General features: G+C 35.6%; 2 protein-coding genes across 4 annotated transcripts; one reads left to right on the top strand and one right to left on the bottom strand.

Annotated features, from left to right (window-relative positions):
• Nucleotides 1-249: 249 nt before the first annotated feature.
• On the top strand, nt 250-5,003 carry LOC133306040 (uncharacterized). 3 transcript variants are annotated; one of them, XM_061506314.1, is made up of 6 exons: nt 274-373; nt 616-654; nt 766-829; nt 1,356-1,622; nt 2,684-2,928; nt 4,511-5,003. In XM_061506314.1, the coding sequence occupies exons 4-6, from the start codon at nt 1,478-1,480 to the stop codon at nt 4,856-4,858; spliced, it is 738 nt and encodes a 245-aa protein (XP_061362298.1). In that variant the 5' UTR covers nt 274-373; nt 616-654; nt 766-829; nt 1,356-1,477; the 3' UTR covers nt 4,859-5,003. The 3 variants fall into 3 exon arrangements, with proteins under 3 accessions (XP_061362299.1, XP_061362300.1, XP_061362298.1); XM_061506315.1 differs by lacking the exon at nt 616-654 and having other exon boundaries at nt 250-373; XM_061506316.1 differs by lacking the exons at nt 616-654; nt 766-829 and having other exon boundaries at nt 269-373.
• Nucleotides 5,004-6,762: 1,759 nt separating this feature from the next.
• Nucleotides 6,763-14,986, bottom strand: LOC133306037 (nuclear pore complex protein NUP1-like). The gene is made up of 6 exons (XM_061506309.1): nt 14,893-14,986; nt 14,468-14,770; nt 14,301-14,387; nt 13,458-14,207; nt 12,256-12,902; nt 6,763-7,582 (listed from the first exon to the last, which is right to left on the bottom strand). The coding sequence occupies exons 1-6, from the start codon at nt 14,971-14,973 to the stop codon at nt 6,763-6,765; spliced, it is 2,688 nt and encodes an 895-aa protein (XP_061362293.1). The 5' UTR covers nt 14,974-14,986.
• Between the last annotated feature and the right edge of the window lie 345 nt (nt 14,987-15,331).

The raw sequence follows: 15,331 nt of genomic DNA, 5'->3' as shown, positions 1-15,331 counted from the left end.
CCGAAAATTTTTTAACACCAATATTACTTTAAACAATAACTTTACTAAACAATTTCTGTAAAGCCAATGCATAATACCAAAATATGAATTAAGTTATAAACGTTTTTGCAAGTTACAAATGTATACACTTTATTTATCTTAATTTTCAAATATGTAAAATTTAAAAATTCACATATTATATTAATTTATCTGCTACTTAAATTAATTTAAATGTTTTTATGTAGTCTTATAAATACTTCTCGATTCCGGCAAATGTTCTCGAGCTCCAGATAGTAGCAACTCATAACCCTCTGTTTACACATTTCTTTGGCACGAACGCACGCTTTGCTGTGTTTGCTCTGAATTGGAAGATTCGAGAAACCCTACGACCCAGGTAAACTTCAATTTCTTCTTTACATGAACATTTTTTGATTACTTTTTAGTGCCATTTTAAGATTCTTGTTTTATTATCTACTCTCTCTCTTTTTTAGATTCGGTGATTTTAGGGTACCTCGTTTTATGAAGTAACTCAGTAGTTTTTAATTGATATGTTGATTATCTTTTTTAGTTTAGTTGTATATTTTTTTAGTGAAATATTGGTTCTCACTATTTTTAATTTCTTTACATGGTCTGTAGTAAATCGACGACTTTGTTGCTTAATTATGCTCAGTCCTGGTAATCTTATATATTCATGATCTCATCATTCATGCCACCATTGGCATTAGGATTTTTTTTTTTTTTCTTTTGATAATCACTCATGTATCGCTATGGATGGAAATGATTCAGGTGGACCATTGTAGATGTTCTTTTAGGGGTCTTTCCTCAAAGTTCAAAACATTCTGAATCCAAGGTTGTAAGATTTTGCTTGCAGCTTCATTGTATTTCTATGGTTGTGAGATGTGTATTTTTTAGATTAATTAATATATATATATACAAGGGTAGGATCCTTTAACATTGGTTTCAAATTTAAAGTTTGACACCTCATTTCATTTTAGAGTCGTTAGATCAAAAAAGATCAATGGTATCACATACTTACAAATCAGAGTCGTTGATCTTTTTTGATTTAATGGCTTTCAAATGAAGTGTCAAACTTTAAATTTGACACTGATGTCAAAGGATCGTACCTCATGTATATGTGTGTGCGTGCGTGCACGCGTGCGCGTGCGCATGCGCTTCTTAGTGTTTTAATGAAAATTATATTTGTAACTTAATCCAGACCTTTGGCTTATGACTTTTAAAAATCACAATACTTTATTAAGACTCCCATTTTTTACTAAAATCACATACTTTTTCTTTCTCAATGGCTTATGACTTTTAAAAATTTCAGAGTGACTTTTTTTTTTTTTATATTTCATAAACTACTGCTGTATTTTCAGTCAAAGTTGCTGGAGTCTAATAAGCATGCGTAGTAGAGGAGGGAATGATTTGACAAGGACCTCCTGTTGATTATCAAGTCAATCCATAAGTTGCTCTCAAACCCAACACATCTGTTTCGGGAATGCAGAATAATTCTGTAAGAAATTATCATACAGGCCAGCCTGACTTTTCTACTGAGAATAAGACTTCAAGTATAGAGGTGCATTTGAAGAGGGATAGATATGGATCAAATGTATATGGTTTCCCCATTCCTGCACATAATGAAGGCAAGTATAGTCTCCGATGTTAGTCAAAGCATGGTAATTATGATTAACTAGTGCAGTTTATCTACATCCTTGTGGGCATGAAATTTTATTTTGTACCATAATAATTTATGTTCGCTGTGTTTAACTTCGCTATTGCATTGTTGAAATATCTGTTGACGTGTAGCTGTGATATAGTCTTTTGGATGTGGTAGACTTTGGAAGGGTGGAAGTAAATGGTAAATGTCATGTAATGCTGTAATTTTTAACGAGGGTTATTAGCTGAGTGTACTTTTTGCCAGAAAATGCTGTAATGTTTTGTGATGACGTATTAACCACATATTCTATGGATGAAGGTATGCTCTATGCTGAGTGTACTTTTAGCCAGAAAATGATTTTTGGTTCAATTTTTTTTTTCTTCAAATATGTAGAAACACCCTGAAATTTCCATGAATGGTAACAGCTGTACTGCATCATGACTTCTGTTGTGTGGTATATATTCAATAGACTAATTTTATGAGGAATTCAAGATATAATAAGCCACATGTAGATTGATTGCATGAACCTATTAGCAAAATTCTTAAGCCTTAATTTATAAATTGATATATGTTATTGATTTGATCAGGAAAAAATGTTATAGATATTTAAATGTCTATGAGCAATTATTATTTTCTACTAAGCTATTTTTTGCTGGAAAGCAACATCACAAAGTCATGTAATGAAGGCATAGCTTTGGGCGTGGACATTGCTGTGCACTATTTTTTTGAGTTGTATTCATGTTTCAAAATTGCATTTCAATGATTACCGTGAAGTATCATTAACTCTGTTATCTTGTTTTGGCATGCTGTGGCCATATATTGTTAGAACTGCCTTGACTTATGACAGGATAATCTTCACCATCTAGTTCAATATAATATTTTGGATTTCCCAGACTGTAATTTCTCAGTTTCATTGATGGATCATGTGTTTCTGACTCTTCTTTCAGTATTTCCTATTATGTAATGTGGTATAGTTATTGCAATTTGTGGCCAAATAATTGGAAAATAGATGTCTTACGAATTTACATTGGAAATTCTATGATGCAGCTCAAGCGAATAATGGGATAAGACCTTACATCCAGGATGAAACAATTGACCCCAAATTCAGTGAGCGGATCCAACCCAACCAAGAAATGGACCCGCCTCATGAGCAAGACATGGAAATCGGATATGAAGACAGTCCACCACCACCAACTTATGAGCGTCTTGAACAAAGATTTATTGATGAAATCGTGAAATTGGCCAGGGAGAGAAGTGATGCAGAGGATGCAGAATTTACTAGGCACAAAGAGGTCAGTATTTAATAGAATTATTATGTAATGTTGTGCAATGGGTAGAATAATTTATATTAAATTTATAGTGTTAAACATAAAAATTATTCATGTGTCTTCGCTAAGTAGCTTATGCTTTTGGGAGAGTTGGATCATGATATGATATCAAAGCCTTTGACCAAGTGATTTAGAGTTTGATCCTTATTGCTATTATTCTTCGAAATAAAAGTCTGATTTTAGCACAAGAAGGTGGACATGCACATTGTCTATGTTTCAAGCCCAAGAGACTTTTGCACAGGGGGTGTGTGTTAGATATAAAAATCATTTTTATGTTTTTATTTAACAACTTAAGCTTTTGGGAGATTTAGTTTATGGCAGAGAAATATTATGATTCTTTGTAATTTTTTTTATTTTATTAAGATTAAAATAAGATTAGTATTATAGATTTATATTATTATTCTAATTATAGAATAATAATATGCATCTATTTTAGGTTCATCAACTCCTAACCCCAGCTAATTTGGGATAATTGTGTTTTTAATGTTGGTTATAATTCTAATAAAATAGATTAGAATAAGGGTATATAAATTAATTCTTTAAATTCTATCTACTAAGGGGCAAAATCCAATTAAAAAATACTGAGGATATAATGTAAGTATGCATGTGTGTGTGTTAGGGGAATGCCTCCGCTTCACCCTTATGTGGAAGTGAGCATCCTCCATTGGCATTTGACAAAATAAACATGATTTATTTACTTAAACTTTGACTTTATGGAAATTTATGTCAATGTCATTTTAGGATAAGAGAGTTTTCAAGAATCTAGTAAATCCTTATTTCTTTTCCAATCAGAATCTTCGTATCTTTTTCTCTGTGAGCTGTAAATGATCTGTCTCTCTCCCGCGTCCCCTCTCTCCCCATGCTGTGGAAACCAAATATACTTAAACTATTATCAAGCTGTTACATAAATTTTTTGTCTTACACTCATGACATGATTTCTATGTCTGATCTATAGCTACGGTATTGTAGTTCGTACTTTATAATCACATGATTCAAAATAACAATTAAAATAATTCTGCTGAAGGCAATTTGTTCTTTCTAAGAATATAGACATAGAAATTCGAAAATTATGAAACTGTATCTTATCCAGAGGACCATGTTCTATTTTCTTGATTCAGGAGATTGTAGCATGATTTCTTTGAAATTTAAAATTCAGTTGACATTTCTTTGCAATTCAATATGGACAAAATTGGGATCAAAGAGTTGAAAAATAAGAATGTTTTAGCGTTGGGAAACAGAGCCTATGACTTGATTATATATTTTAGTGGCCAGGCCGTTATGCTTCAAGGAACAAAGAAGTTAAAATGCTTTTTACCATTTTTTTAATCCCAAATAAAGAAAGATAAGAGGAAGAAGCTTTAGAGCTTTGGTGAAAAGATTGTCATGTTTATGGTTTATACCATCAGTTGATGAAATCAACATTGGTTTCATCAGATACAAATAAGTTACTATCAACCCAATTCAAGCTTTGTTATTATGATTGTTGGAAAGATTCTGTTGGTATATTATCTGATAATTTCAAACTGAATACATATTGTTGTGCCAGAGAATACTTGAGATAGACAGAGAGTACAGGGAGAAGTTATCTTCACTCAGAGCTCAACAAGCAACCCGGAGAGAAGAGTTTCTCAGTAAGGAATTACAGACAAGATTGAATCAGTATCATGAAGGTAAAAGAAAACACTGCCCCAATATGAAGGTGCCAGATGTCCATGGCTATGTAACATTCACTGCAGGAGAATCAATTAGTAGGTTTGGTGGTGGTACTGAGTATAAACATGATGGAGAACAAACCAAGTGTTTATCAAGTGGGAGAAGTCAAGGAAGTGAGGTAAGGGTTCCATTGCCCCCTGGTCGTGTTTACAACAACAGTGCTGTATATAACAACACTTAATCCTACCCCATCACCCTCTATCACTTGGAGTGAGAATCAGATATCCCTCTCATATGCTAACAAATCTTCCCCGAAGAAAGAACCGTCTTTTATGTATGACTGAAATTTGTGTTATGCATTGCATATTCTTAACGTGCAAGTAGAAAAGGGGATTGCATCCCTTTTGTTGCTCCATTACTGTCTGCTTCATCTGACTAAACTATATTTTTAAATAGTCGCGCTACAGTTTGCTGGCATAAATCTTTAAAATAAATAAAATGATATGATATCTTTAAAATTATTATTAAAAATAAAAAAAAAATCAACTTTTTTTTCGTAGACCTTCATTAATGGTTTTGCACACTATTCACATATCATTAGTATGACTGTTAAAGGTAGTTACCACAGTCAAACTTATGAAATGATATAGCAAAAGAATATTTTTTTTTTTGTCATGATATGGTAACATAAGAATGCACAATATAAAAATCTTTCACCAATTGATTAAAATCAAATCCGCATTAAACTGGCTTTAAGTATGGTCCTCGGTTCCCCTTGGTTCTAGATAAAGCTATAACAAAAAATATTGTTTCCGTCTGTAAAGAAAAATTAGTATTAAAATATGAAAAAAAATATGTGATAAAAAAATTTTCTACACATCGTGTCACCTTTTTTCTTTTTATTTTTTAGGTGGTGGAGTCCACAAATTTATTTATATGACATGAGATAACTTATCTCCTTTAATATCAGATTAATAAAACCCTTAAAATATACGTCAAAACAGGAAACAGAAGGCCTATCGGTAATAATCATTTCACAGATTGCTCACTGGAACAGTAAGGTTACAACCAGCTATACTATAAATCAGTGTTGTAAAACCCGGCCCGACCCGACCGGGTCAACCCGGAACCCGGTGACCCGGTGATCGGACCGGTTCGAGTCAAGCATTGGACCGGTCATGCATCGATCCGGTCAAATTAGGTCAAAACCCGGACAAAACCGACTAAACCCAGTAACCCGGCGACCCAGTGACCCGGTCGGGTCATGCATTAAAAAAGACCAAAATTGTTTTTGTCAAAAAAAATATAGAACTCATTTTAAATTTTTTTTGTAATCTTATTTGCTAGTATACTCTTCTACAATGACCTCAAATTTCAGCTTCCAATACTGAAGCAATTTGTGGAATAATAAATTAAGAGATTGTGACATATGTCATTTTTAATGTAATTGAATTTGAAAAATATGAGTTCAATGTCATTGAGAGGTATGTTTATGAGGATTTTGAGTTGCAATTTAAATTGACATAGTAATAGCATGTATTTTTATTTATGTATGCTTTATGTTTTTTAGCTTATTTAATGAATCTTGATTAATTCATTTTAGATATGAAGAATATAATTGAATTTATATGTTCATAATTATATTTTTTATATATATCTATATATATCCGGGTCAACCGGTCCGACCAGTAATCCACCGGTCCGACCAGTGACCCGATGACCCAGTACCCCGACCGGATCGATGCCCGGGCCGGGTTTAAAACACTGCTATAAATTCATACCTAATTCTGCTTGGGTTACAAGTAGGATACATCCATCTATGTGAACATCACAACTCAGATCTTGAACACTGACCTAAAACCATTACAAGTATAGCACCTTAATGTTCATATCATACTAATACAAAATTGGGGAAACTAAACCTTGTATTCTATAATATGGAAGGCGAAAGAAGAGACAAGCTTTCATATATGCATATTAGCAATAGCACCACTTGTCCAACTTGATAAGTGAACAGCAATATCCAGCAATCACTTTTCAGAGCTTATTTATTTCTTGCACTGTTGAAGTGCAGCCTGCAGCAGTGATAGAATGTAACCCTTTCCATAAACAAGAGTCTTACTTCTTACGCTGCTTATGTTTAACTCACAAAAAATTTCGATTGGACTTGTCACCACCACCTGAGCCCAATGAGAAACTCCCACCTCCCGCATTAAATTCATGACTACCAGAAGCCTGAAATGGAGAAGGGTTCTGTGGAGCAATATTCTGTTGACTAGCAAACTGGAAAGGACTGGCACCAAGCACAGAACCACTGCTAGCACCATTAACAGAACACTGAGACTGGCTATTTACAGTTGTCATTGTCGAAGAGCTGGACCCAAAAATACCACTCCCTGTGCTTCCAACAGCAGCAGACGAGCTACTGAAGGCAGTGCTGCTAAGATTACCATTTCCTGCATCAAGCTTGCTCTTGGTTTCCAGTGGTTCTGAGCCAGAAGATGATGCAGGCAAACCTGTTGATGGAGCAGCAGAGGATCCAAATTTGGAAAAGGAAGTTGTTGAAAATGAAGATGAAGATGCCACCAATGAGGGGGAGGAACTGCTATTATTTAATGCAATTATGGCAGGAGTGATAGCTGTCATGCTAGTGCCAGTGGAAGCCGCAGTCACACTAGTGCCGCAGCTTGCGGTAAGGCATGAGTTACTGAACATATTCTGACTGGTAAAATTATTTGATACAAGAGATGGAATGGAAGAAGAAAATGAAGGGTTTGAAGCAAGATACCCATTATTTTGACTTGAACTGTGTCCAAAAGTGGATACACTCGTGGGTGCTGCAGATGAAACGGCTAGTTCTGATGCCCTGACAGAAAATCCAGTATCTGTTTTAGTCTTAGTATCATTGATATCAGATTCACGAACTTTTGCCATAGAATTAGTTGCACCAGCAACAGTAGTTGAGCTGCAGATGAAGGGAACAATCCAGTACATGAAACATTAATATAGGTTACAAGATATTTCTGTTCAATTTTAATTGTGCAGTGCAATAAAAAAAAGAAAAACATAATTATGACACCACATAAATTAGATAGTCAAATCGCAAAAGGAGAATGAAAAAATGTATGTTTTAATTATCAAGCGTCATTATGAAAATGAAAGTACACAACCAAAAATTCCAGATAACAATAAAATACAGGATGGTAAATTCAATTAATATATGGTTCAGTAAAAGGGTGCATCCCAGGTAAAAAGCATATGTAAGCTGTAAGAACCTGCACCGTTAATAAGGAAATTAATTATTTAATTGTGTGAAATTAGAAAATAATTTCATAATTGACCCTAATAATTATGAGAAGACTTAAATAATATTGGTAAGTAATTAATAATGTTGAAAGTCGCTTTTCTGACGAAAAGTGCAGATACCGGTTCTCCTACTCGGTATAAATGCGTACCGATGAAGTATCCCGGAAAATTCTAATAAGTGCATGAATATTCCTAGAATAATATATATGACTGTGATTTCAAGTTTCAAGTTAAAATAATGAGAACTGGTGCCAGAACTGATACTGGCTATGTAAAAGCGCGTACCGGAAAGGTGCTGCGAAAAATAAGATAAAAATATGATAAATCTTAGAAAAATGAGTAGGTTCATAATCTCGAGTTTGGGATTAAAATGATAAGCGTAGCTACTAGCGCTAATACAATGCGATTAAAACTTAAGTGGCTATGTATAGATAAGGGCACATGATCCTAGGTTATTTGGTGCCTCCTACGTGAATATTTTCTGAACTTCAGCTGCTGCCCTCTCCTTTCCACCTTCTCCTCTCTTCATTTGTGAGCCTAGGAGCCACCTTTCTTCATGAAACCTTCACCTAAATACCATTGTTGAGTGAGAGTTGGTCTTGTGAGGGTGTTGAGTGCTTCCTTTTCTGAGTTTGGCCTCTGTGTTGGAAGTGTGAGGGCTGAGTTCTTTGGTAGGAGTGGTGGGAACCATTTCCTTGAGTGTTGTTGCTCCAAGAAGCAATCTTTATGAAGAAAGGAGCCATCTTGAAGCTCATTTTCGTGCACTTGGTAGTCAGCACTTTAGGAGCTGCATAGTGAGCTCCAAGAGCCTCCCTTGTTCTGTTTTGAGAGTCTTGGGTATGTCCCTAACCTTGATCATGAGTTTTTTTGTTTAAAGGTTTAGTCTTGGCATGTTAATGAGTTAAACAAGTAACCAACCTGTATATGAACGTAAAAGAGAGTAAAAATGCATGTTTGGACGTTTTAATGGATTAAAAACCGAACCTTTGAAGTGATATCTCGCGAAATGCAGAAACTGCATTCTGTCGCGAAATATCCAGATATGGATATCCGGATATGGGGTCTTGTGATATCCGAATATGGATATCCGGATATGCATATCCGGATATGGGATATCCAGATATGTCCCTGACAAATATCCGGATATTCTGGAAATTTCGGAACAGTAGCAGTACTGTTCATACAGAATGTCATTTTGGGTTTATAGACCCATGATTGGCTTATGTGGACTTCTGTAATAATTAATCTAAGTCAGAATCAAAGTGATTAAGGGCTTGTGGCTTTGTGAGAAGCCTAAAGACATGAAACGTAAAGGAAAGTCGTTGTCTTTATGTCGTATGCTTGTTGTATGTGAATATTGATATGATTGCTGGTCCAAAACAGATTGTGATTCTGCTGTGTTCGAGCTTTGAGCTTGTGTGGACTCTTGGCTTGGATAGCTAGCTTGCAAGGTAAGCTTTCGTGTCCTCGGCTTAGCCATTGTTTGTTCCACCATGTCCCATATAATGACCCTAACTTGTAAATCTTAATTTGAGGTTTAACTTAAGGATTTAAATGCCATAATTAGATTCAGAGCTTGATTTCGAGTATTTTGACTGTAATCATGACTAGGTTATGAACAGTGCGTTCTGCTGGATAATTTGCAGTTTTGAGAATTAACCGGTAGAGCTTAAATGAGCTAAATGATTTTAGAAACATAATTTGATGATTCTGACGCCAAATATGAGTTCAGAACGAAAAAGTGTATAGCTTGGAACTTTCCGTGAAAATCTCGGGAATAGTGTTTTCTACCGGGTATTTTGTACTGTTGTTTAAGCAATCGTTAGAGTCCAGGAAATAAATAATTGATGAAATAAGAATAAGTAAGTCCAATATATGTCATACAAGTCAAAATAGGCCCAAAAATGATAAGTTTATAAGTTGTAAGTTTCGTAAGCTTTGTGTTTAAGGAGTCTTTTCATGCTCGAGTGCTCCACCATAGTTAGTGAACTGTGGTTGGATGGTATGATTGTTTTTTATGCTTTGTATAGATGCATTCATATAGAGTTATTTGATAACATGATATGACTTTTTCTGATATGATTTCTGTATTGATTGTATGGTACACTGATGTCTTCTTGGGGTTTCCCTGAGATTGACGATGTACGCCTCTAACATGTTCTGGTTCCGCTTGGGGTCCTCCCTTGGGAACACGTGCGTTAATTTCCGCTTGGGGTCCTCCCTTGGGAACACGTGCGTTAATTTCCGCTTGGGGTCCTCCCTTGGGAATGACGGCGCACACCTCTGATATGATATGGATATATGCTTTGTTCTGTTATGATATTTGTATATGTGCATTATACTCTGTATCTAACTTTCATGAAGGAGTGAGCCAGGGGTATGGAGAATTCTCTATAAACCTGGAGCTTATTGAGATTGTTATCTCACCCCTCTTTGGGGGACATCATTTCAGGTTCTCAGTTTCCCGGTGAGCCCTCACTAGGCAGGGACGCGACCCGTGGCTGAGGCGTTTTGACGAACCAGATTTTGAGTAGTTGTAGGCTACTACTATTTTGGAGTGTATTTATGTTATTCAGTATTTTGTGGATCATGATGTTGAATCCTTCATTTTGTATATGGCCTGTCTATGTTTTGTACATGTCTGTCAGTTTTGATGCATGTACATTTGGGTATTCAGGCACGTTATATGATTATGCAGTATTCAGTTTATGTTTACATATTGGATTGCATGCTGTTAGATTTAGTGGCACGGAGCCAAGTTATGCATGCGCCCATGGATGGGTATATGATTATATTTGGATGTCTGGTACTTCTGAATTTATATGCTGTATAAACTGTCTATCAGGAACTCTTGAGAGTGGGATTCAAAAATCCCCAGTTTTCCGATTTACAGAGGTTACTCTGCCTGATTTTCGTCTTCGCCAAATAAGAATTAATCTAGAAAAAAAAAAATTAGCTCGCATTTTTGTAAGTTAAGTCTTTCGCTATTTCTGTTTGTATCATATGCATGTTAATTGAACCGGCTCGAGACGGGGATGTTACATCCCATGGGTGGATGATTATATGCATGATGTGTTTTCATGTACTGTTTTATTGAAATGCTATTGAGCTGTTAAGTGCAATTTCCTTATGATATGTATGTGGTGTTTCGCCTAGACAAGACGCCATGGGGTGGTCCTATGGGCGGATACAACATGGGCGTGTACTGTGAGGGTAATAGACGTATTATTGCACTTCTTTGATTAGTAGAATAGCTATAACACACATGACATGATTATCTGCTGCATTGCACTGATTTTGAAACTTATATTGTTAAACTGCTTTTGAACTTATATTGCACATGTAAGTGAGCTTGGGGTGGAAGATCCTTGCCTTACTGAGATTTCTGTTTAGAGATCTCACCCCACGTTTGGGGCGCTTATTTCAGGTTCAGGTAACCCAGGGGTGGAGACCTCTAGCAGCAGGAGGCCGGAGCTTAGCTGATATTGCTGTTTATATGATATGTTTGGATGCTGGATTATATCTGCTGATGATATGCTATTAGCTTGTTATTATTATGTTGCTGTTGTTGAGACTATGTTTGACTTTGTTGCCTTATTTGGTGAGTACGAGGAATGTCCATACCACATTGATTGACTATGTCTTAGTTTAGAATTGAGTTGTAATAATGTATCAGGATTATGTCCGGGCTACGTGTTGTAGTTCCGTGATTTTAGATACTCACAGTTATTTATATATTGAGGTATTTCAGTTAGCTGTCTAATTGCAATTTACATACAGGCAGTGTTTTGAAATGAATTAAGTAATTCAACTTGGCTTATGATAATGACGTCATAATTGAAAAGAAAAAGATATTCCGCATATTTAATTAAGCGTGACTTAATACGATGACATGTTTAACAAATCTGGTATACACGGGGTGTTACATAAGCAAAACACATGGAATGGTAGAAAAGTTAATAATTAAAAAGGAAAAATATACTTCCAATGAGCTTATCATTCAGAGATGTTCCCGTTTAACTGCAAAAAGTAAAAAAAAAAAAATCCCAAATCATATTAGTTCAAGAAAAATCAAATCATTCCAATAAATTGGCTAGAATATTTTCTCATCGAATAGAAAGCCATCCCCACAGTCACCAAAATGTATTATCACTTATCAAAAGTCGTCTGACAGAAATTACATTAAAGTAAAATATAGAAAAGGTAGAACAGACACAAACCTCTAGAAAAAATACCCTATATGTGTAAAGAATTGTGTTGTGAAACCCTGTGTGTAAAGAACTGTGTTGTGAGAGGTTTTTCAAAAGCACGCAATAAATCACATATACTTACCTGATTGAGCTTCCCAGCTTTGATTCAGAAGAAGCACCAAATTTCAGAGAAGCAGACTCACCACCAACTGATGATGAAGCAGTAAATGGCATTGGTGGTACCTTAAAAACATTTCCATTGGTGCCAAAGTTCACTAATGGAGCATCAGCACCAGGCTCCTTTGATAAAACAACCTTTTCCATACCAAATATCGAACCTGATTTAGTTATCTCCTTTGATGGAGCTGCAGTAGCTGTTGACTTTGTTGACCAAACCACCTTGTTCCCAACATTAAATAGGGGAGGATTAGTAATTGACCCATTTGATGAAGCCGGCTTGTTGGAACCAAAACTTGTTTGTATAGCCGCTGTAACTGCAGCTGGCTTAAAGGTTGGATCAGGAATAAATGATGCTTTAGAGGTTGATACATCAACCCTCTCAACAGCCCTAGACCCATCAGCAGTCCCAACACGAGCTTCACCATCTTTTGTAAAACTTTTGGATGGCATCACTACAGATAATGCTGAGGAATTCTCCTGTGCAATGGTTTCCGTACCAGAGGTAATTTTCTCGGCCATGGTAGTGGAGAAGGTTATTTCTTTCTCAACAGGAGAAAAAGAGGAGAAAGCTCCATTAGGATGAGCATCATCATCCACGTCCAAACAATCCTTAAATAAGTAGAAAGATACAAAGAATAGTGAATAAACATGACCTGAGGTTGAACACTATCTTTCATTTGAAAACTCAACTCACATTTTATTCTGTTTGGAATCAAATAAAATATAAATACAACTACCAAATTAAGATCTATTGTCAATTGCTTTACTCGTCATTACTTAGGATGAGCATCATCATCCACATCCAAACAATCCTTAAATAAGTAGAAAGATACAAAGAATAGTGAATAAACATGACCTGAGGTTGACCACTATCTTTTATTTGAAAACTCAACTCACATTTTATTCTGTTTGGAATCAAATAAAATATAAATACAACTACCAAATTAAGATCTATTGTCAATTGCTTTACTCGTCATTACTAGTGAGTAAATGGAAGGAAGCAACTAATAGCTGTAAGCAACAAGCCTACAAGGTGAGGAACACCAGTTATTCCCACAAAGCTAATGTAAACCAACTAACATAATGCCACATACTAAATATTAAAAAAAAAAAAAGCGACATAACTATACAAAAACAGTCAACTAGATATCATACAAATCATACCTCATGTGCACTCATATGGAATGCCTTATTCCTTTTTGGAGGGTAAGAAACAGATTTTATCATAAAAGAATCCACAGATTTTGCACTAGACAGGACTTGATTCATTGGTTTTGTAGCATCCGTAGCAATTTTGACTGGAACTAATCCATCAGAAGGAGCAACAAGCTTCAATTGACCATTTTCAACCATATTTCTTTGTGAAGTTAACTTCTGATTCTGAGCACTAGCAGACAAATTTCCAAATGTGCCATTTAATTTATCACCTTGTACATTGTCCAGCAATTTTGACGAATCTACCATTTCCATGCTTCGAAGAGCCTGTCCTTGTAACATGGAAGGTGACAACTTTGTTGGTGAGTTATCATTGACAATTGGTAACCTTAATTCGGATGATTTTTCATTAGGAGAAACCAAATTATCAAGTTGGTGAAGTATTTTGGAAGTCATCTCACTCGATTTTGAGGGTAAAGGGGAATAGCTCATACTAGGTATAGTATTGTCCACATTTTCTTCTGACAATTTTGTATGGCTACGCTTGACTTCATCCAGTACAAGAGGCTTCTGCATGGAAGATGAAGGTTGCTGAGCAGCATAAATATCCACTCCACTTCTAGCAACAGATAGAGAGCTACCAGAAAAAGGTAAGCTTGAGCCTTTAGAATAGAGAAGATTAGACTTGTGACGGATTTGGCGGATAGGACCAAAAGATCCTACACCATTATCCAATGCTGAACTTCTACGCTTTAATGTCTGCAAAAAAGAGAAAAGCAAAACACAAAATCTAGTAACATATCTAAAATATACATTGAAAAGACACGACTTATAACTAGCAAGTACTTGTACCCCTTTATTAGGTTCAGAAAGCATGTCTTGATCCAATGCAGACTGAGTTGAAGATGACGGCTCACCTTCAACAGCAAGCCCCCCACCCTATAAAATTAGAGAAACCACATAAAAATTTTGATCCTAGAAACATTATGATCCAAAATGGTATTCAGGAAAAGGCAAACCTTGAGTGTGGAGGCTGGGTATATTCTGGCATATGGTGTTCGAGCCATAATATATATTGCAGATCTGCCACGAGATCTTGCGGTCACAAAACTATTTTCATGAACCGCAGCATGTCTAGTAGCCTTTGGCACAATTGACATAATAGGGGATTTAGGAGGAAAGTTTTCACATTTTAGAAGAGTTGGATCCTCCCTTAGTACATGATTTTGCACACCTAACATTGATGAGGAAACCTTGGAAGGTCTGCTCCCCATGTAAGCCTTTGCAAGCTCTACAGGTGAAGCAACATCCTCGATGGGAACCTGTGGACATTACAAAGCAATTCATGTGGGACGGAGCACAATAGAGAAATCAATAATTTCCAATCCACAAGATACAACCAAAAATATATGTAAAAGATAACTATGAAGGTAAGTTCTCATACACTTGAAGTAACATGTGGGGTGACAACGAGACGATTTTCAATCCCGTTTTCTAGCGCAGGTGTTTTCGGATATTCTTCCATTTGTTCGCAAGAAAATATTTATGCCAAGAGGCAAATTATTATCAAAGAACTCAGACTGGCAAACTAGATATGGACAATAGGAAGAAGTAAAATCAGGTTCGTTGCAATTTGAATATCATAAACTTAACAAATTAACTATTGATGTGCAAATCACAAAACAACTACAAATAGATTGAATGATTAGAAAATTACATTCAGCTACTAAATTTGAGAAAGAAGCAAAATGAGATGCATATTAACAAGAACTCCAAAAACTATAATAATCGTAAGGAAGCGTAAATCAACACAAAGCAACCAAAAATATATGAGAACAAAAATTTGAAAAACAAATCAATAAAGACTGCTTAAACGTTGAGCC

The sequence above is a fragment of the Gastrolobium bilobum genome, unplaced genomic scaffold (assembly GCF_033153095.1).
Source record: "Gastrolobium bilobum isolate Gb01-03AN ecotype WA unplaced genomic scaffold, APGP_CSIRO_Gbil_v1 utg34599, whole genome shotgun sequence".
Taxonomy (NCBI): domain Eukaryota; kingdom Viridiplantae; phylum Streptophyta; class Magnoliopsida; order Fabales; family Fabaceae; genus Gastrolobium; species Gastrolobium bilobum.
This window is presented reverse-complemented; position numbering and strand designations above follow the sequence as displayed.

Coding starts and splice junctions, on each gene's coding strand:
- LOC133306040 (XM_061506315.1), top strand. CDS start 1,478: ATGCAGAATAATTCTGTAAGAAATTATCATACAGGCCAGCCTGACTTT. Junction 1,623..2,683: donor CATTCCTGCACATAATGAAG/GCAAGTATAGTC, acceptor TCTATGATGCAG/CTCAAGCGAATAATGGGATA. Junction 2,929..4,510: donor AATTTACTAGGCACAAAGAG/GTCAGTATTTAA, acceptor TTGTTGTGCCAG/AGAATACTTGAGATAGACAG.
- LOC133306037 (XM_061506309.1), bottom strand. CDS start 14,973: ATGGAAGAATATCCGAAAACACCTGCGCTAGAAAACGGGATTGAAAAT. Junction 14,388..14,467: donor ACCCAGCCTCCACACTCAAG/GTTTGCCTTTTC, acceptor CTAATTTTATAG/GGTGGGGGGCTTGCTGTTGA. Junction 14,208..14,300: donor TTTCTGAACCTAATAAAGGG/GTACAAGTACTT, acceptor TCTTTTTTGCAG/ACATTAAAGCGTAGAAGTTC.